This window comes from Ranitomeya imitator, chromosome 4 (genome assembly GCF_032444005.1).
Source record: "Ranitomeya imitator isolate aRanImi1 chromosome 4, aRanImi1.pri, whole genome shotgun sequence".
NCBI classification, from domain to species: domain Eukaryota; kingdom Metazoa; phylum Chordata; class Amphibia; order Anura; family Dendrobatidae; genus Ranitomeya; species Ranitomeya imitator.
The window spans coordinates 209,169,764-209,196,899 of record NC_091285.1 but is presented as its reverse complement, the minus strand read 5'-3'; the positions used below and the strand labels follow the sequence as shown (position 1 = coordinate 209,196,899).

At 42.9% G+C, this 27,136-nt stretch overlaps 2 protein-coding genes across 3 annotated transcripts in view; one reads left to right on the top strand and one right to left on the bottom strand.

The window, feature by feature from the left end:
- The window catches only part of PLXNC1 (plexin C1), a 374,777-nt gene extending 351,921 nt beyond the window's left edge, over positions 1 to 22,856 (top strand). The window contains exons 28-31 of the mRNA XM_069764349.1: positions 4,019 to 4,166; positions 14,002 to 14,142; positions 14,891 to 14,965; positions 22,161 to 22,856. Coding sequence (XP_069620450.1) covers positions 4,019 to 4,166; positions 14,002 to 14,142; positions 14,891 to 14,965; positions 22,161 to 22,265 — 469 coding nt within the window. The 3' untranslated portion in view covers positions 22,266 to 22,856. The remainder of the gene's footprint in view (positions 1 to 4,018; positions 4,167 to 14,001; positions 14,143 to 14,890; positions 14,966 to 22,160) is intronic.
- A 1,401-nt stretch (positions 22,857 to 24,257) lies between these two features.
- Positions 24,258 to 27,136, bottom strand: part of CEP83 (centrosomal protein 83) — a 117,663-nt gene continuing 114,784 nt past the window's right edge. The window contains exon 16 of one of the 2 annotated variants that reach the window (XM_069764350.1): positions 24,258 to 24,590. In XM_069764350.1, coding sequence (XP_069620451.1) covers positions 24,399 to 24,590 — 192 coding nt within the window. In that variant the 3' untranslated portion in view covers positions 24,258 to 24,398. The remainder of the gene's footprint in view (positions 24,591 to 27,136) is intronic. The other variant, XM_069764351.1, reaches the window with a different exon arrangement.

Below are 27,136 nucleotides of genomic sequence, written 5' to 3'. Positions count from 1 at the left end.
CCACCAGGCCCAGCCCGCCCCTGGAGACAACATAAAAAGAGGGCAGGGGCTCTGTGAGGGTTCACATAAAATATATTGCACTAAAGATTCTGCCTGTACAGAACACAGTAACCCACCATGCTTCTGCCACCTCTGTCCATCTCCTCACATGAAGTATGCACATTCATAGCAAAAAGAAGGAAACAAGCTCTCTTTTCAGTTAGTCATTCCTCCTCCTTTGTACGTAAAGTTTACTTTGGGGATATGAACAAGCCCCATTAAATTTCAGGCTCATTCATTTATCCTAAGTAAAATAATAGCTGACAGGGCAGCTGCAAGTGGGTACCTTTTACATACTTATAAGCCTGTTGACAGCTGTATGTAAGTACAATGTTATAGTATGTACATTGCATACTTGTAAACATGTATTGTCATTTTTCTGCCAATGCTCTGAAACTCCTATGCAATAGTGTTATCTAATAAATGTTGGCAAGACTTTACATTGTTTGGTAGTTGGGCTCACTCGGCTGCACATAGAGGTAGACACAGAAACGTTGTCTCTTTAAATCTTCCACTGGTTTATCAACTGTATATACCAGTGCAGAGTTGGCAAAATAAACATGGCCTTTTTGCTAGGCAACCCCCACATGTACTTATGCTGGCTAACAGATGTAAATCATTCAGCTGCGGCAAGTAAAATTAAATCTCTGAGCACTAAAAAATACTCGGAGGACCCCCGAGCGTGCTAGAGAAATCTCGAGTGACGAGTATATTCGCTCATCACTATTCCTTACTCTTTATTCAGTGGTGAGCCTTGCCTCTACAAGCTACTTTCTTTGCTTGCTCATATTTTTGTAGTGTGTGGTCCTCTTTTATACAGTTCAACAACCTTTTCCCATAGATCCGTTTACAATTCTTTTGCTTTCCTCATTACTCACAATCCAGAAACATCAGTGGCTAGATGAAAGATGCAAGAGTCGGTTTGGATCCCAGAAACTCACTCAGCTTTTATACACACACACACACTGATTACAAGCAAACAGGTCACAGATGAGGATGTTACCTTTTAGTAGCGATTCAAACCCATTTGTGTCAACTTATGTGCAAGTTATCAGGCCAAAATCACCGGGGTATGTGAACTTTTGATCAGAGTCATTTGGATGTTTTGGGTTGTCATTATTATTTAAAAAGAGAAAACACAGTAGTTTGATAATAAATGGTTTCACCCAACCACTAACCATGAGTGGAGAAAAAAATATTTTGGTGTTATCATTCATATTCCCTGAAAAAAAGGACAAGAAAGCAAAAATACTGCCGGGGTATGTAAACTTTTGAGCACAACTATATCTTCCCTCCAGGACTTTTCCAGTGACTTTGTCACATATTTGGCCCTCTGAAGAAAGTCAAGGGTTTTGGTACCTTCAGTCACCAAACAGGGAAATCTGGACAGGGCATCTGCATTACTATGCAGCTTCCCAGACATGTGCTCTACGTGACAGTTGAAGTGATAGAGCCCTAAAAATCACCTAGTCACCCAGTCATTCTTCCCCTTCCTTTCCCTCATCCATCTCAGGTGCACATGATCTCACAATAGCCTAAACTTCCAAACCAAAAGGTAATACCTCAGGGTGTCAGTTGCCCACTTGATGGCCAAGCATTCTTTTTCAACAGTGGCATAGTTTTTCTCAAGACAGGAGAGTTTCCTACTTAGACACAGATTGGATGTTTTTCCCGCTTACTTCCTGGGATAACACGGCTCCCAACTTGACCTCTGAGGTGTCAGTCTGGACCACAAATTCCTTACTCAAGTCAAGTGTGATCACGACTGGCTGCCTATACAAGATGAACTTCAACTTTAGGAATTCCATCTCCACTTCACAAGACCATTTTGCCATCGACATCTCCATGCCCCTAAGAAAGTTGGGCAGGAGTGCAGTTATCCTGGCAACATTTGGAATAAAGCTCTGATAGTATCCCACAATTCCCAGAAATGCCTGAACATGTTTCTTGAAGACTGGTTGGGGAAAATTTTAGGATTGCTTTATTTCTCCTCTTCCGATGATGTAGCCCAAGTATTTTGCCTCCTTCCCCATGGCACATTCCTTTGTGTTTATGGTAAACCCCGCCTTCCTCAGCGCATCCAGTATGGTGTTTCTGTGGGAATCCACCTGCTGAAACACAAGGTTCAGTTCTCCTTAGCATGAGCACAGCTCTGGAGAGCTCATCTCCAGAGACACCGAACCCTGAATGAGCCAGAAGGCTGTGTATTTACCTTCTGGTCTACACCCAGGGGTGGAGATATGATGAACTGCTTCCCATCCACTCTTCAGCTGTTTACTAAATCTAGCCCTTAACATGGCCGATTAACCCTTCTTAGCACTTAGTGTACTGGAGCATTCTCCTAGGTTAACAATCTAATAACCTCAGTTTCACATATCTCCTCATCCAGTACTTTGCCAGTGGCTTTGTCACGGTTGGCTTTGATAATTATCAAATCCACTATGGCCTGTAGACAATAGTGTACAGCATACTTATAGAGTTAGAATCTCAAAACGTATCTTCAGGATCATACTGCTACTCAGCCACCCGACTTCCTTGTTCTTCAGGGTCGGTGTTCTTGTTTAAGTGACAGTAATGCTTTAAGCAACATTGTTCTACTCTTTACCTGAAAGTCCTATATCAGCTGTCAGTGTGTTTGTTCTAAAGTCTGCACTGATATATCTATATTAACCTCCAGAGAAAACAGCGCCTTTGAACAAGAGCAATGCTCTGTAGCTCATAAGTACAATGAGCAGTGCTTGTGATTTTTCAAGACTGATAACTACAGCTCTGGGTTAGAAGCTGATAGGGAGAGGAAAATGACATCCTTGTCAAACTGCTTTATCAAAATTAACAGGCTTCAGAGATGTTACTGAAAACTCAGGTAACTGTCAGATTCCAGTCTTGAATATAGCCTATGTGCATATTCATTTACCCACTGGTGGTCAATCTCCTTGACAGCAAGCCATGAATAATGTAAGACAAAATCTCTCATAGCAGGAGAATGTCAATAGATAAAAAAGCAAGTCATTTGCGATTTTGCATATTTTCTTGCTGTCTAATGATGTACATTTTATAAAATGAGAATAATGTTTTAAAGGATTATTCTCATGTTGTTAAATTGAATTTGTTAGTTAGGCAACATGAAGATTTGTAACTGACTTGCTTTTTTCTATCTGCTGCCATTCTCCATGTTGTGATAGCTATTATCTTACATGGTGTACAGGTTGTTTCCATGAAAATCTGTAACCAGAGACTGAGTGTGCGCAGTACTTACATTCCAGGGTAAGGAGTTAAGTCTTAGTCAGCTCTCTCCAGCCTTTTTATTTTATATACAGTAGTTAGCTGCTCACCTTCCTTCTTCTCCCTTTCAGGAGACTGGTTCATTCTTATCAGTCATCCATAGTCAAAATCTCCCATCAGCCAGCATCGGTAGTTTCCATAGCAGTTCTCCTAATCATGGCTCTCACTTTTCTAAGTGATTTTGTATTGCGGAGGTGTCCCTTCCAGTATTTCATGCTGGATGTAAATTTTGTGACTCCATAATGCTGTTACCTTGACTAAATTAATTAAAGACTGAATTATTCTTTTCCTACTAATAGGGATCTGTTCTCCCTTGTGATTTTTTCCCCATCAGACTCTAAAGGTTTATTATTTATTTACTATACTTTGCTTATGTAGCACTACCATATTCCGCAGCACTTAACATAAATTATCATCGTTGTCCCCAAAAAGGCTAACAATATAAATTCCCTATCAATATGTCTTTAGAATGTGGGAGGAAACCAGAGTACCCAGAGGAAATCCACACAAACACGGTGAGAACACAAACTCCTTGCAGATGCTATCCTTGGTGGGATTTGAACTCACCGCCCTGCTGCCCAGGTTTTCTCGTTTCTCTCCACATTGATACCCAGCTTGTGTGATATGTTCCACCACCCCACACAGTCTGTTAAGTCTATTTATTTACATATATGGTTCTTATTATTTTATATTATAGCCTTCCTCTACGGTTTTGGATTAATTTATTGAAAAATCCTCAATTTGTCTTGGATATCAAAAAATCTGTTCTTTTGGACATCTGCTTGTCAGTCATTGCCCAGGCTTTCATGGATGGATTTTCACTTACAGAGCATCAACTAGGAAAGGTGATGTATGACATGGTCTATACAACCAATAATTACTGTTAATAAGATAGTATAAGATTTTACTTGCACAGCAAGATATTACAGCGTTGAGCTTACCAAATGACGATTCACAGGAAAGATGCATATTGTTCGTGTTTGCTGTTATCTATAATTTTATTTCATTTGAATAGGTTCAAAATTAAATGGTGTCTGATTTCTTCATTTATCTTAATATCAGCCCAAGCTCCATATTTCATGCATGCTATGCTGTGTTTTTACGAGCCTGTTAAAATGGAAATTAAACTATTCTTATTGAGGTTCAGTTGTCTCAGTATATGTGGGGCATGAATTATTCATGTTAAAACTAGAAGTAGATCCTAATACATGGAAAATTGTAGAGAAAGATATGTATTTTTTAATCTTTTAGTTGGGATGGAATACTGATCAATAAAAAGGCTCATGGTTCTAAGCAGACGCTGCACAAAAGTACCCCAAAAAATGCACAAAAGTAAAATCAATACTTTGGTCCAAATTACAAATTAATATGTCAGAGGGGATTGCGCTGATCAAAATAGTCATATTAAGCTACTTTCACACTAGCGTCGGAATCTCCCCGTCGCAATGCATCGGGCAGAGATTCTGACGCTAGCGTTTAACGCACTGCACAACGGAGGCAGTGGATGCATTTCTCCGTCGCATCCGCTGCCCCATTGTGAGGTTCGGGGAGGTGGGGGCGTAGTTCCGGCCACGCATGCGCGGTCGGAAAAAGCGGTCCGACAGGAGCAAAAAACGTTACATGTAGCGTTTTTTGCTCCCGACGGTCCGCCAAAGCACAACGCATCCGTCGCACGATGGATGCGACGTGTGGCAATCCATCGCAATGCGTCGTCAATACAAGTCTATGGGGAAAAAACGCATCCTGCAAGCACTTTTGCAGGATGCGTTTTTTTCTGCAAAATGACGCATTGTGACGGATTGCAGTTAACGCTAATGTGAAAGTAGCCTAACCTGCAATAATTTATGTGCGATCAGTTTAATATGGTTGCCTGAGCGCACAGTGCTTAAACAGATACATGCTGATTGAATGACTGCAGAGTCCAAACATCCTCTGGCATTAACATCAGCTGAAATAGGGTGCAGCGGGGGCTTCATGACTAGAGATCCATGGTTGAGCAGCTGCATAGAAGCCTTACATCACTAAGTACAACACTAATTAGCAGATGCAGTGGTGGAATGCACTACATCAGTGGAAATGCATTCTGTGAACTGATAAACCACTCTTCTCTATTGGCAGCCTGATGTCTGGGTTTTAGTGAGTACCTGGAGAATTTTACCTGTCTGACTGTAAAGTTTGATGGAGGAGGGATAATGTCATGGATATGGTTTTTAGGGGTTGGCCCGGGGGCCGGGGCCCTTAGTTCAGTAAAAGGAAATCTTATTGCTCCAGCATACCAAGATAATACCAAAATAATAGCAGATCAATATGAGCAACCAGATTAATCACTGTTTTTGGCATAAGTTATATTACCAAACAATTTACCAGTTGGTGCAGACTCTAAGAAAACCAAAGGGTGTGTAATCAAAATAATAGCAGAGTGAGCTCAATTAGTGAGGTCAATCATTTTGTGAAGAGACAGGTGTAAATCAGGTGGCCCTTATTTAGCCAGGACATGTTGTACATGCATTTCTCCTTGAAAGCTTGAGAAATATGGGTCTTTCGAGACATTTTTCAGAAGAACATCGTACTTTGATTAACATGTTGATTGGAGAGGGTAAAACTTATAAAAAGTGCAGACAATGATAGGCTGTTCAGCTAAAATGATCTCCAATGCTTTAACTCCTTCATGACCCAGCCTATTTTGACCTTAAAGACCTTGCCGTTTTTGCAATTCTGACCAGTGTCCCTTTATGAGGTAATAACTCAGGAACGCTTCAACGGATCCTAGCGGTTCTGAGAATGTTTTTTTGTGACATATTGGGCTTCATGTTAGTGGTAAATTTAGGTCAATAAATTCTGCGATTATTTGTGATAAAAACGGAAATTTGGCGAAAATTTTGAAAATTTCGCAATTTTCACATTTTTAATTTTTATTCTGTTAAACCAGAGAGTTATGTGACACAAAATAGTTAATAAATAACATTTCCCACATGTATACTTTACATCAGCACAATTTTGTAAACAAAATTTTCTTTTGCTAGGAAGTTATAAGGGTTAAAATTTGACCAGCGATTTCTCATTTTTACAACGAAATTTACAAAACCATATTTTTTAGGGACCACCTCACATTTGAAGTCAGTTTGAGGGGTCTATTTGGCTGAAAATACCCAAAAGTGACACCATTCTAAAAACTGCACGCCTCAAGGTGCTCAAAACCACATTCAAGAAGTTTATTAACCCTTCAGGTGCTTCACAGCAGCAGAAGCAACATGGAAGGAAAAAATGAACATTTAACTTTTTAGTCACAAAAATTATCTTTTAGCAACAATTTTTTTATTTTCCCAATGGTAAAAGGAGAAACTGAACCACGAAAGTTGTTGTCCAATTTGTCCTGAGTACGCTGATACCTCATATGTGGGGGTAAACCACTGTTTGAGCGCACGGCAGGGCTTGGAAGGGAAGGAGCGCCATTTGACTTTTTGAATGAAAAATTGGCTCCACTCTTTAGCGGACACCATGTCACGTTTGGAGAGCCCCCATGTGCCTAAAAATTGGAGCTCCCCCACAAGTGACCCCATTTTGGAAACTAGATGCCCCAAGGAACTTATCTAGATGCATAGTGAGTACTTTGAACCCCCAGGTGCTTCACAAATTGATCCGTAAAAATGAAAAAGTACTTTTTTTTCAGAAAAAAATTCTTTTAGCCTCATTTTTTTCATTTTCACATGGGCAACAGGATAAAATGGATCCTAAAATTTGTTGGGCAATTTCTCCTGAGTACACCAATACCTCACATGTGAGGATAAACCACTGTTTGGGCACATGGTAAGGCTCGGAAGGGAAGGAGCGCCATTTGACTTTTTGAATGAAAAATTATCTCCATCGTTAGCGGACACCATGTCGCGTTTGGAGAGCCCCTGTGTACCTAAACATTGGCGCTCCCCCACAAGTGACCCCATTTTGGAAACTAGACCCCCCAAGGAACTTATTTAGATGCATATTGAGCACTTTAAACCCCCAGGTGCTTCACAGAAGTTTATAACGCAGAGCCATGAAAATAAAAAATAACTTTTCTTTCCTCAAAAATGATTTTTTAGCCTGGAATTTCCTATTTTGCCAAGGGTAATAGGAGAAATTGGACCCCAAATGTTGTTGTCCAGTTTGTCCTGAGTACGCTGATACCCCATATGTGGGGGTAAACCACTGTTTGGGCTCACAGCAGGGCTCGGAAGGGAAGGCACGCCATTTGGCTTTTTAAATGGAAAATTAGCTCCAATCATTAGCGGACACCATGTCATGTTTGGAGAGCCCCTGTGTGCCTAAACATTGGAGATCCCCCAGAAATGACCCCATTTTGGAAACTAGACCCGCAAAGGAACTAATCTAGATGTGTGGTGAGGACTTTGAGCCCCCAAGTGCTTCACAGAAGTTTATAACGCAGAGCCATGAAAAAAAAAAAAAAAAATTATTTTCTCAAAAATGATCTTTTAGCCTGCAATTTTTTATTTTCCCAAGGGTAACAGGAGAAATTTGACCCCAAAAGTTGTTGTCCAGTTTCTCCTGAGTACGCTGATACCCCATATGTGGGGGTAAACCACTGTTTGGGCACATGCCGGGGCTCGGAAGTGAAGTAGTGACGTTTTGAAATGCAGACTTTGATGGAATGCTCTGTGGGCGTTACGTTGCGTTTGCAGAGCCCCTGATGTGGCTTAACAGTAGAAACCCCCCACAAGTGACCCCATTTTAGAAACTAGACCCCGAAAGGAACTTATCTAGATGTGTGGTGAGCACTTTGAACCCCCAAGTGCTTCACAGAAGTTTATAATGCAGAGCCGTGAAAATAATAAATACGTTTTCTTTCCTCAAAAATAATTATTTAGCCCAGAATTTTTTAATTTTCCCAAGGGTAACAGGAGAAATTTGACCCCAATATTTGTTGTCCAGTTTCTCCTGAGTACGGTGATACCCCATATGTGGGGGTAAACTACTGTTTGGGCACATGCCGGGGCTCGGAATTGAAGTAGTGACGTTTTGAAATGCAGACTTTGATGGAATGCTCTGCGGGCGTCACATTGCGTTTGCAGAGCCCCTGATGTGGCTAAACAGTAAAAACCCCCCACAAGTGACCCTATTTTGGAAACTAGACCCTGAAAGGAACTTATTTAGATGTGTGGTGAGCACTTTGAACCCCCAAGTGCTTCATAGAAGTTTATAATGCAGAGCCGTGAAAATAATAAATACGTTTTCTTTCCTCAAAAATAATTATTTAGCCCAGATTTTTTTATTTTCCCAAGGGTTACAGGAGAAATTGGACCCCAAAAGTTGTTGTCCAGTTTCTCCTGAGTACGTTGATACCCCATGTGTGGGGGTAAACCACTGTTTGGGCATACGTCGGGGCTCAGAAGGGAAGTAGTGACTTTTGAAATGCAGACTTTGATGGAATGGTCTGCGGGCGTCACGTTGCGTTTGCAGAGCCCCTCGCGTGCCTAAACAGTAGAAACCCCCCATAAGTGACCCCATTTTAGAAACTAGACCCCCCAAGGAACTTATCTAGATATGTGGTGAGCACTTTGAACCCCCAAGTGCTTCACAGACGTTTACAACGCAGAGCCGTGAAAATAAAAAATCATTTTTCTTTCCTCAAAAATGATGTTTTAGCAAGCAATTTTTTATTTTCACAAGGGTAACAGGAGAAATTGGACCCCAGTAATTGTTGCGCAGTTTATCCTGAGTATGCTGGTACCCCATATGTGGGGGTAAACCACTGTTTGGGCACACGTCGGGGCTCGGAATTGAGGGAGCACCATTTGACTTTTTGAATACGAGATTGGCTGGAATCAATGGTGGCGCCATGTTGCGTTTGGAGACCCCTGATGTGCCTAAACAGTGGAAACCCCTCAATTCTACCTCCAACACTAACCCCAACACACCCCTAACCCTAATCCCAACACACCCCTAACCCTAATCCCAACTGTAGCCATAACCCTAATCACACCCCTAACCACAACCCTAATTCCAACCCTAACCCTAAGGCTATGTGCCCACTAGTGCTGAGCGATACCGTCCGATACTTGAAAGTATCGGTATCGGATAGTATCGGCCGATACCCGAAAAATATCGGATATCGCCGATACCGATATCCGATACCGATACAAGTCAATGGGACATCAAGTATCGGAAGGTATTCTCATGGTTCCCAGGGTCTGAAGGAGAGGAAACTCTCCTTCAGGCCCTGGGATCCATAGGGATGTGTAAAATAAAGAATTAAAATAAAAAATATTGATATGCTCACCTCTCCGGCGGCCCCTGGACTTCACACTGCTAACCGGGAGGCTTGTTTGTTTAAAAAGCGCGCCTTTCGGACCTGTGAATGACGTCCCGGCTTCTGATTGGTCGCGTGCCGCCCATGTGACCGGCACGCGACCAATCAGAAGCCGCGACGTCATTCTCATTCACAAAACTGCTAATTATAGGAATTGAGGACCTGCGAATGACGTCGCGGCCTCTGATTGGTCGCATGCCGGTCACATGGGCGGCACGCGACCAATCAGAAGCCGGGACGTCATTCACCGGTCCGAAAGGCGCGCTTTTTAAACAAAGAAGCCTCCCGGATAGCAGCGTGAAGTCCAGGGGCCGCCGGAGAGGTGAGCATATCAATATTTTTTATTTTAATTCTTTATTTTCCACATCCCTATTGATTCGATACCGATACCCGATATCACAAAAATATCGGATCTCGGTATCGGAATTCCGATACCGCAAATATCGGCCGATACCCGATACTTGCGGTATCGGAATGCTCAACACTAGTGCCCACGTTGCGGATTCGTGTGAGATTTTTCAGCATCATTTTTGAAAAATCCGCGGATAAAAGGCACTGCGTTTTACCTGCGGATTTTCCGCGGATTTCCAGTGTTTTTTGTGCGGATTTCACCTGCGGATTCCTATTGAGGAACAGGTGTAAAACGCTGCGGAATCCGCACAAAGAATTGACATGCTGCGGAAAATACAACGCAGCGTTTCCGCACTGTATTTTCCGCACCATGGGCACAGCGGATTTGGTTTTCCACAGGTTTACATGGAACACTGCTGCGAATCCGCAGCCAAATCCGCATCGTGTGCACATAGCCTAATTCTAAAGGTATGTGCACACGCTGCGGAAAACGCTGCGGATCCGCAGCAGTTTCCCATGAGTTTACAGTTCAATGTAAACCTATGGGAAACAAAAATCGCTGTACACATGCTGCGGAAAAACTGCACGGAAACACAGCGGTTTACATTCCGCAGCATGTCACTTCTTTGTGCGGATTCCGCAGCGGTTTTACAACTGCTCAAATAGAAAATCGCAGTTGTAAAACCGCAGTGAAATGCGCAGAAAAAACGCGGTAAATCCGCCATAAATCCGCAGCGGTTTAGCACTGCGGATTTATCAAATCCGCAGCGGAAAAATCCGCAGAGGACCAGAATACGTGTGAACATACCGAAACCCTAACCCTAGCCCTACCTCTAACCCTAGCCCTAACCCTACCCCTAACCCTACCCCTAGCCCTAACCCTACCCCTAACCCTACCCCTAGCCCTAACCCTAGCCCTATTCTAACATTAGTGGAAAAAAAAAATTCTTTATTTTTTTATTGTCCCTACCTATGGGGGTGACAAACGGGGGGGGGGGGGGGGGGGGTCATTTACTATTTTTTTATTTTGATCACTGAGATATAATCTCAGTGATCAAAATGCACTTTGGAGCGAATCTGCCGGCCGGCAGATTCGGCGGGCGCACTGCGCATGCGCCCGCCATTTTGGAAGATGGCGGCGCCCAGGGAGAAGACGGACGGACCCCGGCAGGATCGGTAAGTATGATGGGGTGGGGGGGAGCATGGGGGGGGGGGAATCGGAGCATGGGGGGGTGGATCGGAGCGTGGCAGGGGTGGAACGGAGCACGGGGGGTGGAACGGAGCACGGGGGGGTGGATCGGAGTGCAGGGGGGGTGATTGGAGCACGGGGGGGGGGGGGTGATTGGAGCACGGGGGGAGCGGACAAGAGCACGGGGGGAGCGGAGCACAGGACGGAGGGGAGCCGGAGCAGAGGACCGGACAGATCGGGGGGCTGGGGGGGCGATCGGTGGGGTGGGGGCACATCAGTGTTTCCAGCCATGGCCGATGATATTGCAGCATCGGCCATGGCTGGATTGTAATATTTCACCAGTTATAATAGGTGAAATATTACAAATCGCTGATTGGCAGTTTCACTTTCAACAGCCAATCAGAGCGATCGTAGCCACGGGGGGGGGGGGTGAAGCCACCCCCCCTGGGCTAAACTACCACTCCCCCTGTCCCTGCAGATCGGATGAAATGGGAGTTAACCCTTTCACCCGATCTGCAGGGACGCGATCTTTCCATGACGCCACATAGGCGTCATGGGTCGGATTGGCACCTACTTTCATGATGCCTACGTGGCGTCATGGGTCGGGAAGGGGTTAAAGTGGAAAGCCAAACCAGAGAGACGAGGAAGAAAATTGAAGACTACCATTCGGATGGATGGAAGAATAGCCAGAATGCCAAAAGCTCAGCCAATGATCAGCTCCAGGATGATCAAAGACAGTCTCAAGTTACAAGTGAGTACTGTGACAGTTAGAAGAAGCCCGTGTGAAGCTAAACTCTTAGCAAGAAGTCCCCATTTTAGAAAAAAAAAAAGACATGTACTGAAGCGTATACAATTTGTCAAAGAACACATCAGCTGGCCTAAAGAGAAAGGGAGAAATATTTTGTTGACTGATGAAAGTAAAATTGGTCTTTTTGGTCCAAGGTCCGCACACAGTTCATCAGATGACCCTAAAACTGTGCATTCAAGCCACCGTACACTCGCCAGAAGACAGTGAAGCATGGTGGTGCAAGCATCATGATATGGGCATGTTTCTCTTACTGTGGTGCCAGACCTAATTACAGCACACCCCAGATCATGGACAAGTTTGCATATATTAAAATGCTTGAAGAGGTCATGTTGCCTTATGCTGAAGAGTAGGGTTGAGCGAAACGGGTCGAAAATTTTCAGAAGTCGCCGACTTTTGGCAAAGTCGGGTTTCATGAAACCCGACCCCTGTGTGGGGTCGGCCATGAAGTCGGCGATCTTCTGAATCTGGAATCGGAATTCCGATACCGATTCCCGATATGTTTAAGATATCGGGAATTGGTATCGGAATTCAGATTTAAGTGTAAAATAAAGAATTAAAATAAAAAATATCGCCATAGTTACCCTCTGACGCGCCCTGGTACTAACCGGGAACCTTCCTGCCTTAGAATCAGCCTTCCAAGACCTTGCGGTGACGTCGCGGCTTGTGATTGGTCGCGCGGCCGCCCATGTGACCGCTCGCGTGACCAATCACAAGCCGCGACGTCACCGAAGGTCCTGGAAGGGCTGATTCTTAGGAAGGAAGGCTGCCGGAAAGAAGCAGGGCGCGTCCGAGGGTAAGTATATACCTAATAGGAATATACTCACCCTCGGACGCACCCTGCTTCTTTCCGGCAGCCTTCCTTCCTAAGAATCAGCCCTTCCAGGACCTTCGGTGACGTCGCGGTGACGTCGCGGCTTGTGATTGGTCGCGCGAGCGGTCACATGGGCGGCCGCGCGACCAATCACAAGCCGCAACGTCACCGCTACGTCACCGCAAGGTCCTGGAAGGCTGATTCTAAGGAAGGAAGGTTCCCGGTTAGTACCAGGGCGCGTCAGAGGGTAAGTATGGCGATATTTTTTATTTTAATTCTTTATTTTACACTTAATTATGGATCCCAAGGCCTGAAGGAGAGTTTCCGCTCCTTCAGACCCTGGGAACCATTGGAAACCCAATGCACTGCATTGGGTTTCGAGTTTCGGCCGACCCCGACTTTTTTATAGGATCGGCCGATTTCACTCGACCCGACTTTTGAAAAAGTCGGGTTTCGTGAAACCCGACCCGATCCTATAAAAGTAAAGGTCGCTCAACCCTACTGAAGAGGATATGCCCTTGAAATGGGTGTTTCAACAAGATAACAACCTTAAACACACCAGTAAACTAGCAAAATCTTGGGTCCAGTCCAACATAATTGAGGCTATGGAGTGGCCAGCCCAAACCCGGGGCTTTAATCCGATAGAACACTTGAGGGGTGACATTAAAAATGCTGCTTCTGAGGCAAAGCCAAGAAATGGCAAAATATTGTGGGCATTTGTTGGCCAAGCATCCTGGGCTGGAATGACAGTTGACAGGTGACAGAAGTTGGTTGACTCTATGCAACATAGCAGTTCTTAAAAACTGTGGGTATAGTATACAACTAAATATTAGGTTAGTGATTCACAGAAATTCCAAATCCACAAAAAACGTAGATATTGTGAGTTGTAAAGACAAATGCAGACACTGCTATTTTTTGGACAACAGCCCAGTTTTCATTTGTTATTATTTTCTGTAAAGTAGTTAAAAATTCTATACATTTATCCTCATGTTTTCAGTTAGAAAACAATGTGCAATGTTCTCAATGCAAGGAAACCAAAGCTAGTATAAAGATTATGTGATTAACTCGTGTTTTTGAACACTGCTATTATTTTGCCACTACTCTATGTATGTAGTGCAATCTGCTGAATTGACTGGTAAATATAACATTATTGTGATAACGCTAGTCAAGTCATATAGCATATAACAGACCTCTGTTTATTATATTTCTCCATACAGTCAGCTCCAACCAACAAGCTCCTTTATGCAAAAGACATTCCTTTGTTCAAAGAAGCAGTTAAAGCTTACTATAAAGAAATTCGAGATGCTCCTATGTTATCCTCCACAGAGTTGACCGACTTCTTGGTTTCAGAATCAAAGGTAACCACGATAAGTTACATATTGGTACCAAATTGCACATTGTGATCTTTCAGTGTAATAGTCTAATGGGAGGAAATATTTGATACATCTGATGTGTAAGCAGCTTTGTATATACTGTGTAATAATATGAATGCTGTATCAGAAAAACTTCATATGTAGATTTTTGAATAAGGCCCCTTTCACACATCAGTTTTTTGCTATCAGTCGCAATCCATCGAATTTTGAAAAAATGAATCCGGCAACTGATGCCGCCGAATCCGTTTTTTTCTCTTAGACTTGTATTAGCAACGGATTGCGACGGATAGCCTCACATTTCATCTGTTGTTCGCCGGATCCGTCGAAAATTGTTTGTCCGGTGGCTGGAGATGACGAACAAAGTTAAGTTTTTTGTGTACGTCGAAAAATCGGACTGCGACGGGTCCGTCGTTTGCTCAAATGGAAACCTCAAATAACAGAATCCGGCGACTGATTCAGTTTTTTTTAACTGAGCATGCTCTGATTTATTTAGGATCCAATTAGCCAGATCCGCTAGTCAGATCCTTCGAAAAATAACGAATCCATCGCATCAGTTTTTCACAATCTGCGACAGTTCCGTCGATCCTTCAAGCCAACAGATTGTGACTGACGGCAAAAAACTGATGTGCGAAAGGGGCCTTAGGAATAATTCTTTGTGATTATGCTTCTGTGGTTTGGATGCCTGTTTCTACGGGAATAAATCGCCGAACTGACGTCTCTGTCTACTTTTCAGAAACATGAATACGAATTTAAAGAAGATGTAGCGTTAAAGGAACTTTTCAAGTACATTGAGAAATACTTTGATGTGGTATGTATAAAACTATAATGTATATTATCTTAATAATTTATATGAAATACGTTGCCCTGGAAAAGTATTCATACCCTGTGAACTTTTTACATTATTTCACATTACACCCACAAATTTAAATGTACTTTAATGTATAGTGTTGAGCATTCCGATACCGCAAGTATCGGGTATTGGCCGATACTTGCGGTATCGGAATTCCAATACCGAGTTCCGATACTTTTGTGGTATCGGGAATCGGTATCGGATCCATAGTGATGTGTAAAATAAAGAATTAAAATAAAAAATATTGATATATTCACCTCTCCGGCGGCCCCTGGACATCACCGCTGGTAACCGGCAGGCTTCTTTGTTTAAAATGAGCACGTTTAGGACCTGAGAATCACGTCGCGGCTTCTGATTGGTCGCGTGCCGCTCATGTGACCGCCACGCGACCAATCACAAGCTGCAACGTAATTCTCAGGCACTAAACTCCTCATTCTAGGAATTTAGGACCTGCGAATGACGTCGCGGCTTCTGATTGGTCGCGTGGCGGTCACATGAGCGGCACGCGACCAATCAGAAGCCGCGACGTCATTCTCAGGTCCTAAACGCGCTCATTTTAAACAAAGAAGCCTGCCGGTTACCCGCGGTGATGTCCAGGGGCCGCCAGAGAGGTGAATATATCAATATTTTTTATTTTAATTCTTTATTTTACACATTAATATGGATCCCAGGGCCTGAAGGAGAGTTTCCTCTCCTTCAGATCCTGGGAACCATCAGGATACCTTCCGATACTTGGTGTCCCATTGACTTGTATTGGTATCGGGTATCGGCGATATCCGATACTTATCAGGTATCGGCCGATACTATCCGATACCGATACTTTCAGGTATCGGACGGTATCGCTCAACACTATTAATGTACTTTAATGGGATTTTGTAACAGGCTGGGTGGTGGAACCCCTGTGCCATGGACCAAGGAAAGCCTGGAGGAACGTGACTAGGAGCCTCACTAAATACACAGTGGCATACAATACTGTGGTCCGAGTAGAGACCAAGGAGGTGGACCAAGTGCTACACCAGGACTAAATTTGGGTAGATGGCAGCTGACCCCCTTGGGATAGTAGCTGGGAGGACCCAAAGGAAGGTACAGTGGATGCAGGCAGGTGCTGTAAGAACATAGGAACCATGGATGCAGGCAGGACTGTCAGATGTAGAGATGAGCACTGGTAGGTGTGTCTGGACCATCTAACGTAGAGATGAGCCTGGCAGGTGCAGCAAGATCAGCTGACGTAGAGATGAGAACTGGCAGGTGCAGTGGACCAGTTGACAGAGAGATGAGCACTCAGCACTGGCAGGTGCAACTGGAGCGGCTGATGTGGAGATGAGCGCTAGCAGGTGCAGTGGGACTGGCTGATTGACAGGCAGGAGGGCACGGGTGATAGGCAGGCAAGTGTATAGGATTACGAGCACTGGGACCTGAGAACTAAAAAGAGTGTTAGGATACAAACTGACAACATTGCACAGGCATGTCCATGTTGGAGGAAGTGTTTTAAATAGTAATTGTCCTCCTTCTGGAGGATGCATGTGGCCCCTTTAAAAAGAAGACTTGCGCATGGTACACCTGTAGACCCGGAAAGAGAGGACAGAGACCTTTGCAGTGAGTACACTGGCATCTCTACAGGGGGGAGAGGAGCAGCACGCAGAGTAGCTGGCACAACAGTACCCCCCTTTGCTCCCCCGCTTTTTCAAGCCACACAGGAAAGTGGATTCTGGGATGTTGACCATAGACCACAAAAACGGAGATTTGGCAGAAGATTTGCTCATGTGGTTATTGTATGAGAATTCAGCCCAAGGAAGAAGTTCTGCCTAGTCACTTTGGTGAGCATTGACAAAGTGCCAGAGGATCTGATTGACACGCTCCACCTAACCATTGGACTAAGGATGGTAGGATGATGAGAAATCCAAGTTAAAACTCAGCAGCTTACAGATGCAGAAATGAGAGGTAAACTGAACGCCTCTATCAGAGACTATGTGGAGCGGTAGGCCATGTAGGCGGAAAATATGAAGAATAAATTCTTTTGTCTTCACTGGCAGATGGAATACCGGAGTGAATTTGATGAAGGACATTACTACATAGCTACATGAGACATACTGTATATACCCTCCCTGTTTTAGGCATCATCATTCAAGCAACCTTGGTCACGTCATTAACTTTGTATCAATTTGTGAATTTACTGTCACACTGTGAATATTATTCATGCTGTAGACCAGGCCATATGTTTTACCCCCTTTTGCTAGTTTACAATGTAAAGCAGTGATGGGTATTATATGCAAGGGATGCTATGTATCCCCCAGGATGCGGATAGAAGCTTGTATTAAGGCCACAGCTAAATCTGTTACTGCATTGCAGTCACAGATTTAGCTGTGGTTGCAATGCAGAATAAAAGGAAGTGTGGTCTTGGACCAGTTTTAAAAAAAAACGGGCATGGGCTTTTATTTTTGGAACGAACTACAGGATGGTAGTGGGGCAGTTTTCTCCCTCCAGCCAGGTCTTACAAGTGGCCCATGGCCACAGATTCCACTTAAAAACCCTGCAGCAAAGGGTTGGGTGTGTCGGTGTTGGTTTGCAAACTGCATAGGTGTGAGGTGACACAGAGCAAAGGGAAGCGCCCCTCAGCGTGACATGGTGGTGCAGTCGCCCACGGCAATCAGTCTCAGATACGGACTGTTTTGATGCCCTGGCTGCGATCCAGAGGATACCATTTGCTTCTCATTTGTAAGTATTTGGACATTAAAGACATTTTGCTTTGAACTTTACTGGGTCACTGCCTCATTGCTGCGCGGTGTGAACATTGCCACACCACAACCCCCTTTTTAGGGACTATGTAATGTTATTTTAATCCATTGTGTATGTTCTCTTTTTGTTGCCTCCATGTACCTTATTATTGTAAATAAAGGTATTTTTATCATATCCTTCTGATCTTGGCATTGCACAGGTTGCAAATAACCATTTTTTTGTCTCAGAACTGTCTTTAAAAACGTTTCAAATCGGGGAACATCTAACTCGTTGATGGAGAAATTCACGAGTGTCAGTGTTCTTCGGAACAGTTTCCCACCTTCTTCCTCTGGTCACCCCACTGCCTATTTCTGTGCTGCCAATCCCTCCCCCTCAGTGCTGGTGCCCTCACTCTGCATGCCAACTTCCAGGTTCGGTCAGTGACTTCGTCATCCACCAAATTGCCTTCCACTGCCGCACCCTGGTCCTACTGACTTGGTAACTTAATAACATGACTTATCGGCAATTATGTCTCATCATCATCTACCTTAGACAAAAGATTTGTGCATCACTAAACATGTACTCCTATCCCTCTTGGAACATGCACAGTGAGAGGCCACAAAAAATGATAATGTAAATAGCTCCTCGAAGTGTCCTAGTGTGGGATAACTGGTCTCCTGGGACTTGACATTGTGGTAGGAAGGAGGATCAAGGTGAGGATAAAGTGTTCCAGACTCTTGGCCGATGAGACTGGACCATGTGGAAGACTAGGTATTGCTGGCAAGTATGCTGGGAGAATTATCTGCTATCCATCCAACCGCCTGTTTGCACTGGTCTGGCTTCAGAAGTGGTGTCCCGTGCCTCCCTGCGAAGTGAAACATGAAGGTATGTGTCATGGGGTGGCTGTGTTTCATGTGATCCAGCAACAGGCGCAGTTGCATCTGCCCGAGTACTTGCTGTCTGGGTGCACCATCATCACCACTTCCACTTCTCTGTCCCTTACCTCATGCCTTATGTATTTTCTAATTGCTAGGTTCCTGGAAACCAAGTCTCTATAATAAATTATCTAGAAAATAATTTTTTTTAATGAAAAAAATGTGGTTACCTGCAGCAGGCAAAGTGTTTTTTTTTTTTTTCAGTTTTAAACCACCGTAATTTAACACAAAGAAGATTAAACCGTATGGACGACAATAGTCAATTTTTTCACAAAAAATGTGCTTACCTGCAGCAGGCAAAGCATTTTTTAAGTTTTAAACCACAGTAAATTAACACAAGGCAGGTTAAAATGTAGGGAAGACAATATGGTCAATTTTTCATGATAAAAATCTGGTCACCTTCAGCAGACAAAGCGTTTTTTTTCCCCAGTTTTAAACCACCGTAATATAACACAAAGCAAGTCAAACTGTATGGATGACAAGAAATGTATACAGCAAAAAATATGTCCATCTGCAGCAGCTATATATTTAGGAACGGACTGCAAAGCCCTAAGTCCTGCCTAGAGGCTGTATTCAGCCACTCTTCCTGCTCCAGCAGCTATCGCTAAACTAAATGCAGGATTTATCACATAGAAATGGGAAAACACTAGGTTAGCGCTTTTCTATGGTGGTCCAGCCACATAATCACCACTTGAGAACTCTGATTCCTGAAACTGTGCACACAGGCCTGGACAACTACTCTCCCTCCAATCAGAACTGTGCCTGAGCTATGTAATGGCATCAGTGTGCCGAGCATGGAGGTTTTATAACCTCTGATGAAGTAATGCGGCCACTAGACAATGCTCGCCAAGTGGCGAGCACACAGATACTTGAGTGATATCCGATATCATCAAGCATGTTTGCTCAGCTATGCTGAATCTATGTACCAATAATTCTGGATGAACTCCATACCTAGTAAAGAGCATGGTTACTTTTGGGATTGTAGATTTCACAATAATAAAATAAATTAACCCATTAAAGAGGTTGCCTACTACTTTTATACTAATGAGCCCTATCTACAATAGGTCATCAGTATTAGCTTGGTGGGAATCCAGCACAAGCATGATCAGGCATTATCACCTCCAGAAGCTGCCAGATATGAACAGTGTATATAAAGGAATACCATAGCTCTCTATACAGTGTATGGTATTTTGATTAGGTTATCAGTAAAAAAGTAATGTTCAACCCCTAGAATGTCAAAAGTACCTGGTTAAATACAATAAACACAGTAAAAAGTGTAAAAAAAAGTGTGTGTGAACATACATAAAAAATATTTAGAATTGAGAGTCCTCAGTGGTTGATACCTTTTAATGGCTAACTGAAAAGATGGTAACAAATTGCAAGCTTTCGAGACTACTCAGGTCTCTTCATCAGGCAAAGACTAAGACCGGAGTCACACTAGCGAGTTTTACGGACGTATGAGAGGTGCAGAAAATACGGATTGCACACGGTAGAATGCTTCTCTATGGCCCAGCTCCTATCTGCCGTATTTTACTGATCCGTATTATACGGTCTTGTACGACCGTAGAAAATCGCAGCATGCTGCGTTTGTCAGCATATTGTGCAAAAAATCCACCAAGTAAAATCAATGGGGGCGAGAAAAATACAGATTACACACGGACAAACAGTGTGACTTGCGAGAAATATGCAGCAGTGTTCTATAGAAAAGCCGGCAATTCAGTGCGGTGTACAGTAAAATCACACTGACAGGTTAGAATAGAATAGCTAAAATAAATGTCTACACATAGTGTAGGGATATATCTATATATATATATCTATCAGTGAGATATATATATATATTTTAAATTTATTAATATTTAATACAGCGCTAGATAGCAGAAAAGCCGGTAATTGAATTGACGGCTTTTGCCATCTCCTTCCCAAACCCGACATGATATGAGACATGGTTTACATACAGTAAACCATCTCATATCCCTTCTTTTATTACATATTCCTCTTTAGTAATGTAGAAAGTGTCTTGGTGTCAAATTTGGGGTCTCTAGCTATTAAATTAAAGGGTTAAATCGCGGAAAAAATTGGCGTGGGCTTCCGCGCAATTTTCTCCGCCAGAATGGGAAAGCCAGTGACTGAGGGCAGATATTAATAGTCTAGAGAGGGACCATGGTTATAGGACGCCCCTGGCTAAAAACATCTGCCCCCAGCCACCCCAGAAAAGGCACATCTGGAAGATGCGCCTATTCTGGCACTTAACCTTTCTCTTCCCACTACCGTGTAGAGGAAGGATATGGGGTAATGAAGGGTTAATGTCACCTTGCTATTGTAAGGTGACATTAAGCCAGGTTAATAATGGAGAGGCGTCAATTATGCCACCTATCCATTATTAATCCAATAGTCCGAAATGGATAATAAAACACACACACACATTACTAAAAAGTATTTTAATGAAATAAAGACACACTGTGTTTTAATATTTTATTATACTCTTAATCCGCCTGAAGACCCTTGTCACCTGAAACAAAGTAAAAAAAACAAACAAACAACAATATTCCATACCTTCCGTCGTTCAGTCTTGTCCCACGCTGTAAATCCATCTGAAGGGGTTAAATAATTTTACACCCAGGAGCTCTGCTAATGCAGCTGTGCTCCTGGCTGTAAAACTTGGTGAATGAATGGAATACAGGGGAATGACCTGTAGTTACCTCGAGACGCTGTGATGCGCCCTCTGCTGGATGAACTCCTATGAACTCGAGCGTGGGAAAATATTCTGAAAAGATCCCGGGCAAGATTGCCTTGCGCAGGCGTGTACTACGGAGGACAGAGAATGAACTTCAATCCAATATTGCGGCCACCATGCAGCCAGCGGGTAAGGAAAGGGTGAATCAAACACCTGAAAACTCCGCCCATATGACCGAAAACCGGTCCCTCCAAATTCAGGTGATAGGTTCTCTTTAAAAGGGGTGATCCTAAGGAAAAATAATTTTGCTTCTAACTCCCCATCTATTTAGTCCCATAACCTAAGCTATTTTCTAACGCTTATGATACTTTGTTTCAGTGAGGGGGGCAGAGACGTGACAGTGACTGCAGCCTCTGCCCCCTAATGGCACTTTGAGTATCCCAGTATGCACTGGGATATTCAAATGAATCAGACAGGAAATAGAAAAAAGGGAAATAGATATTGTATTTTTTTTTGTTAGTGTAGTTGGGGAACGGTAAGGAATTTTTAAAGCAAGTATATTAGAAAATACCTTAGATTATGGGACTAGATAAGGAGTTAAATTAATTTGCCTTCAGACAACCCCTTTAACATTAAATTATTTACCATGGGGGCTTCAATTACAGGTGAAACACAATTACAGGAATACTATGATGAAAAGATGGCTGCGCTGAACATGGCTTCTTTACCTAGCAAAAATTATTAGCTTTTATGCAGAAGATCAAAGCCTTTGTAGCAATGTAGGGATAGAATGGGTTATGATACCATATTTCTACTTTGTTTATTTCAGATTATAAGCACCCTGGAGAAGGAGACAGGATTTGACTCTGAACTGCGGCAATTACAGCAACTGAAAAATACACTTGCAGACAAGAAGAAGTGTGTCTGGGAATAGTACCCGGCGAGTATGTGCAGCACTGATCTGCAACCTACGTGCACAGAAGACGCACGCTTGGGCTTTCAGATTACACATGTATGTGGACATTTATATGTTATTTCAAAATGTGAATTCTGATTTACAATGAAGTCACCTTTTGTTTTCCTGGAAATCTTGATTAGCAAAGTGCAACTACAAATTTAATATGGAAAATTTTATGAAAAACAGAAATAGTAAAGGAAATTTGAGCAATTCCTCTTTTACCATTCCTTTGAGAAAAGTGGAATGACTGTCGAGTAAGACTCTTCTTACTTTCTTGGTATTGCTATATGTAATTAAAAAGTGTCCATGGAAAAGGAAGATGGCTTTGTATAGGATTCAGTGGCTGCGACTACAGTATTTAAAATGGGTGTACTCATCTTACACAATCATGGCACATGCACTGAAAAATCCATAGGAGTACAACAGGTGTGGATTCCTCCTCTTTGACACACAAAAAAATACTGGTTTTCTGAGACTTGAGCTCAGCGATTCTGTACATGATTCTGTAGTGATTCCCCCATTATATTCAATGGAGACAGCCACATATCAGATTCTATAGCGTTAGAGAAAAAAAAACAAAAAAACAAACAAAAACTTACCATTGATATGGTAACATCATCTAAGAATTACCTTTTAATAACTACAATAGTGATTTGTAAGAACCCAGTGTCAAACAGGCCTTGCTCAGAAATGCTTACTTTTGGTCTTTGTGCACATCATGCTGTTAACAGACTCATGAAAGTCAAAGTCTATCTGCTAGTGCACAGCAGTGACTGTGTGTGTGGGGAAAAAAAAATGGTAGCATGCACAAGTCTCATCCATTTTGCAGTTTAGAGAGTTCTGGTTCCAATAACATTAGTGCTTCTCCAATGTGCAGAGTACCCAGAGACGCAAACTCCAGATATGTCTAACCCGAGAAATCACATGTGCCTCAATAGATTGTTTTAGAGATCTAACAGCTTGCTCATGTTTCCCTTACATTGCCTAATATGATATTGCATATAACAAGTTTACGCTGGAGTTCCCTATAGTAGCTCCAGGAAGTTTTAGAGTGGTGTGTATATATAGTGTGTGCGGCATTACGAAATTCCATTATGATTTAATTACATTTTTAAAATGTATTTTTTCAACTATATTTTATGCTCAACTTGTAATCAGAAGCTGATGTACATTTCATGCAATAAATACGCTTATTTTGTTTAAAGAATAGTCCTTATATCGACAGTTTTAAAAAAAAAATGGCAGCTATCTCCGAATGAACTGGCAATGTCTATGATAAATGCACTTGGTCGATCATAAATTGGAATACAACATTTCTTATGCCGTTCAATGACATCCTAAATACTCATACAAAAAGTATTCCTAAAAAAGTGATTTTCCACCTTTTAAAATTTAGAATCATAGAATGTTATAGTTGGAAGGGACATCGTCTCCAACTCCCTGCTCAATGCAGGATTCACTAAACCATCTCAGTCAGATGTCTGTCCAGCCTCTGTTTGAAGACTTCCATTGAAGGAGAACTCACCACCTCTTGTGGCAGCCTGTTCCACTCATTGATCACCCTCACTGTCAGAGTTTTGTCTAATATCTAATCTGTATCTTCTCCCTTTCATCCCATTGCTTCTCGTGTTTCCATGTGCAAATGAGAATAAAGGATGATCGCTCCACACTGTGACATCACTTCAGAGATTTGGAGACAGCTATTAAGTCCTATGGCCTTTTAGCCTTCTATTTTTAAAGTGACACATTCCAAGATTTTTTAGCTAAAGCTAAACATTCAAAACATTTCTAGGAACCCAATATATTTTTCAATACATAGTTGTCAAGGGTACAAGATTTAATCTTGTACTACCGTACCAATCTATATCTGCCAATTCTAAATTCATTTTCTAAAATGGAGAAAAAAAAAAAAAAACGCATAAATCCATAGTCATCAATACAGATAAATTAAAGATGCAGTAACAGCTCTTTAGAAAAGTGGAAAACCCCTTTAATGTATGTTATCACAGCTTCCAAAATGATGCAAAAAAACCCTTAAATGTCACAAATTTCAACATTTGTAGAAAGAGTTCCCACCAGCTACACTCCATGCATTCAATATACATCCGTCTATAAACTATGTTGCGTAGCTTCACTAATCTCTTCCTCCTCCACATTCCTCTGCGGATACTCAGAGCTGAGATGTTCAGTCTTGCTTCGCTCGGCAGGAGGACCAAGTTCTTCTAGTTGTCTTTCCTGAGTTATTTCCAATTCCTCAAGTCTTTTTCGTAACATGGAAAGTTCTTTCTGATGCTGTTCTTCCTACAATAGAAATATACTTCATCGTCACTTGCCAATCATTTTACACTGGCAGTTTTAAGGCACACCATAGGAAAGGTCTTTTGTGCAGTGTGAAACAGATTCATCAACAGGGAGCGCAGCTGAATCTGCCGGGTATTAATTTCAGTAAATGTATACTATGTAACAAAGCTGCTCTTCCACCTCTAATCTCAGACAGAATTCCCGAGGAGTTATTACTACTGATGAGTGAGTACACTCGTTGCTAGTGTTTTCCCGCTAGGGTGACCTCCGAGTATTTATGACTGCTCGGAGATTTAGTTCTTATCGCGGCAGCTGAATGATTTACAGCTACTAGCGATATTGATTACATGTGGGGATTCCCTAGCAACCAGGCAACCCCCACATGTACTCAGCCTGGCTAGTAGCTGTAAATCATTCTGCTGCCGGTAATAGCAGTAATAAATACTCAGAGGTCACCCAGCGTGCTCGGGAAAACCCGAGCAATGAGTACACTCGCTCATCACTAGTTATTAGAGCACAGAGCCTAGTAAATAGTGTTGCCAAAACAATTTTTTTCCAGTGAACACCATGACTGGCTGCTACAGTGATCATACCATTAGAACCTATAGCAATGTGGTCCTGATGAGGTCACCAGGATCAGAAGGTGATCATACGACCAAGATCTGGGGGCGGGGGCCGCTGTTGAGGTTTGCAACTAGCAGCAAAATAATAGACATATGTATCTTAAAACCTGTAGACATGAAAACGTGGATGTTTATTTACAGGATGGTCCAAAATATCTGCCTCACTTAAAGGGGTTCTCTGTATGTATATAATAATGATGACCTAGTATCTTTAGAAGTGATCACTATCAGATCAGTGGGAGTCTCAAAACACAGAAGCCCAAATGATCAGCTGTTCTAAGCTCCTGATAAATGTAAACATTGAACGAGCTGTGCATGTCCAGCTCCATTTAACGTGTCATGGCGAACTGCAGATTAGCTCATATTCTCTTAAAATCAAAGTGGATCTTCAGTTCTCAGCATCAACCACTACACAATGAACAGAGCTTTGCAGTTCAGCTCCATTCAGTGTCTACATCCAGCAGATTATTATTATTATTTATTTATATAGCACCATTGATTCCATGGTGCTGTACATGAGAAGGGGTTACATACAAGTTACAAATATCACAGTAAACAAACTAACAATGACGGACTGATACAGAGGGGCGAGGACCCTGCCCTTGCGGGCTTACATTCTACAGGATTATGGGGAAGGAGACAGTAGGTTGAGGGTTGCAGGAGCTCCGGTGTTGGTGAGGCGGTAGCTCCGGTATTGGTGAGGCGGTAGCTCCGGTGTTGGTGAGGCGGTAGCTTCGATAGTGATGAGGCAGCAGCGGTGTCAGTGCAGGCTGTAGGCTTTCCTGAAGAGATGAGTTTTCAGGTTCCGTCTGAAGGATCCGACTGTGGTTGATAGTCGGACGTGTTGGGGCAGAGAGTTCCAGAGGGGGATTAGGGGGGGTGCTGAGAAGAGGACCCCGCCGATCTAGTATTGATCTTTCATCAATGTTATATGGTCAGGCTATCCCTTTAAATTAATGGACTAATTGTTACTATTTTGCGTGCCACGTTTGAGGGCACTGCACGTTGTGTGCACAGTACAATTAGCTGCTTTTCATTAAAAAAAAAAAAAAAAAAAAACTATTGTGACAGTCAACGAAAAAATAAAATTTGCTTGTCTGTAAAACTCTGGGCGAGAGCGTTTATTAAAGGTAAAATGATGGCGGTGTTCTTGTAGCGCTATGTTGGTATCATGCGTTAATTAACATCCACATGTTTGGTAGCACTATGCATAAGAACCATTTTTTGAGTAATAAAAAAATGCAATTTAGTCAACAAATTGATACAGAAAGACATTGAAGAAAGTGTATGATTTGTTGTTTCACTACAGAAACAAAACAATAAAGTATACCGTAATTTTCGGATTATAAAACAAACTTTTTCCCGCCAAATTTGGGGGGAAAATGGGGGTGCGTCTTAAAATGCAGATATACCTATTTACCTTACCGGCACCGTTGCTGCAGGCAGGGATGAGGGGGTGCCCGGCGGCGCTGCGGGGGTGTCAGGCGGTGCTGTGGGGGTGTCCGGCGGTTCTGCCGACATTTTAAGTAATGCCAGAGCCCCCGCAGTTCCATGTTTTCCTATGCGGTGGACTCCGAGAAAATGGCCGCCGGGAGAGACGCATGCGCAGATGGAGATTTCGGCACCAAGATCTCGGGGGGGCTCTGGCCTTACACAATGTCAACAGAGCCCCTCCAGCATCGGACACCCCCGCAGCAGCACCAGACACCGGAACACCCCTTCATCCCAGCCTGCAGCATCACCCCACTCCTGCCTCCTCCAGCGGTGACCCTGGCACCCCGCATCACCGCAGAAGCACCCCCATTTTATTAGAAAAAAAGATCCTATTTTCTCCTCAAAATTTGGGGTGTGTCTTATAATCCGAAAAATACGGCATGTGCAATTTAGCTCTTGTCACAATAGCCCTGAAAAGGATAAACCAGA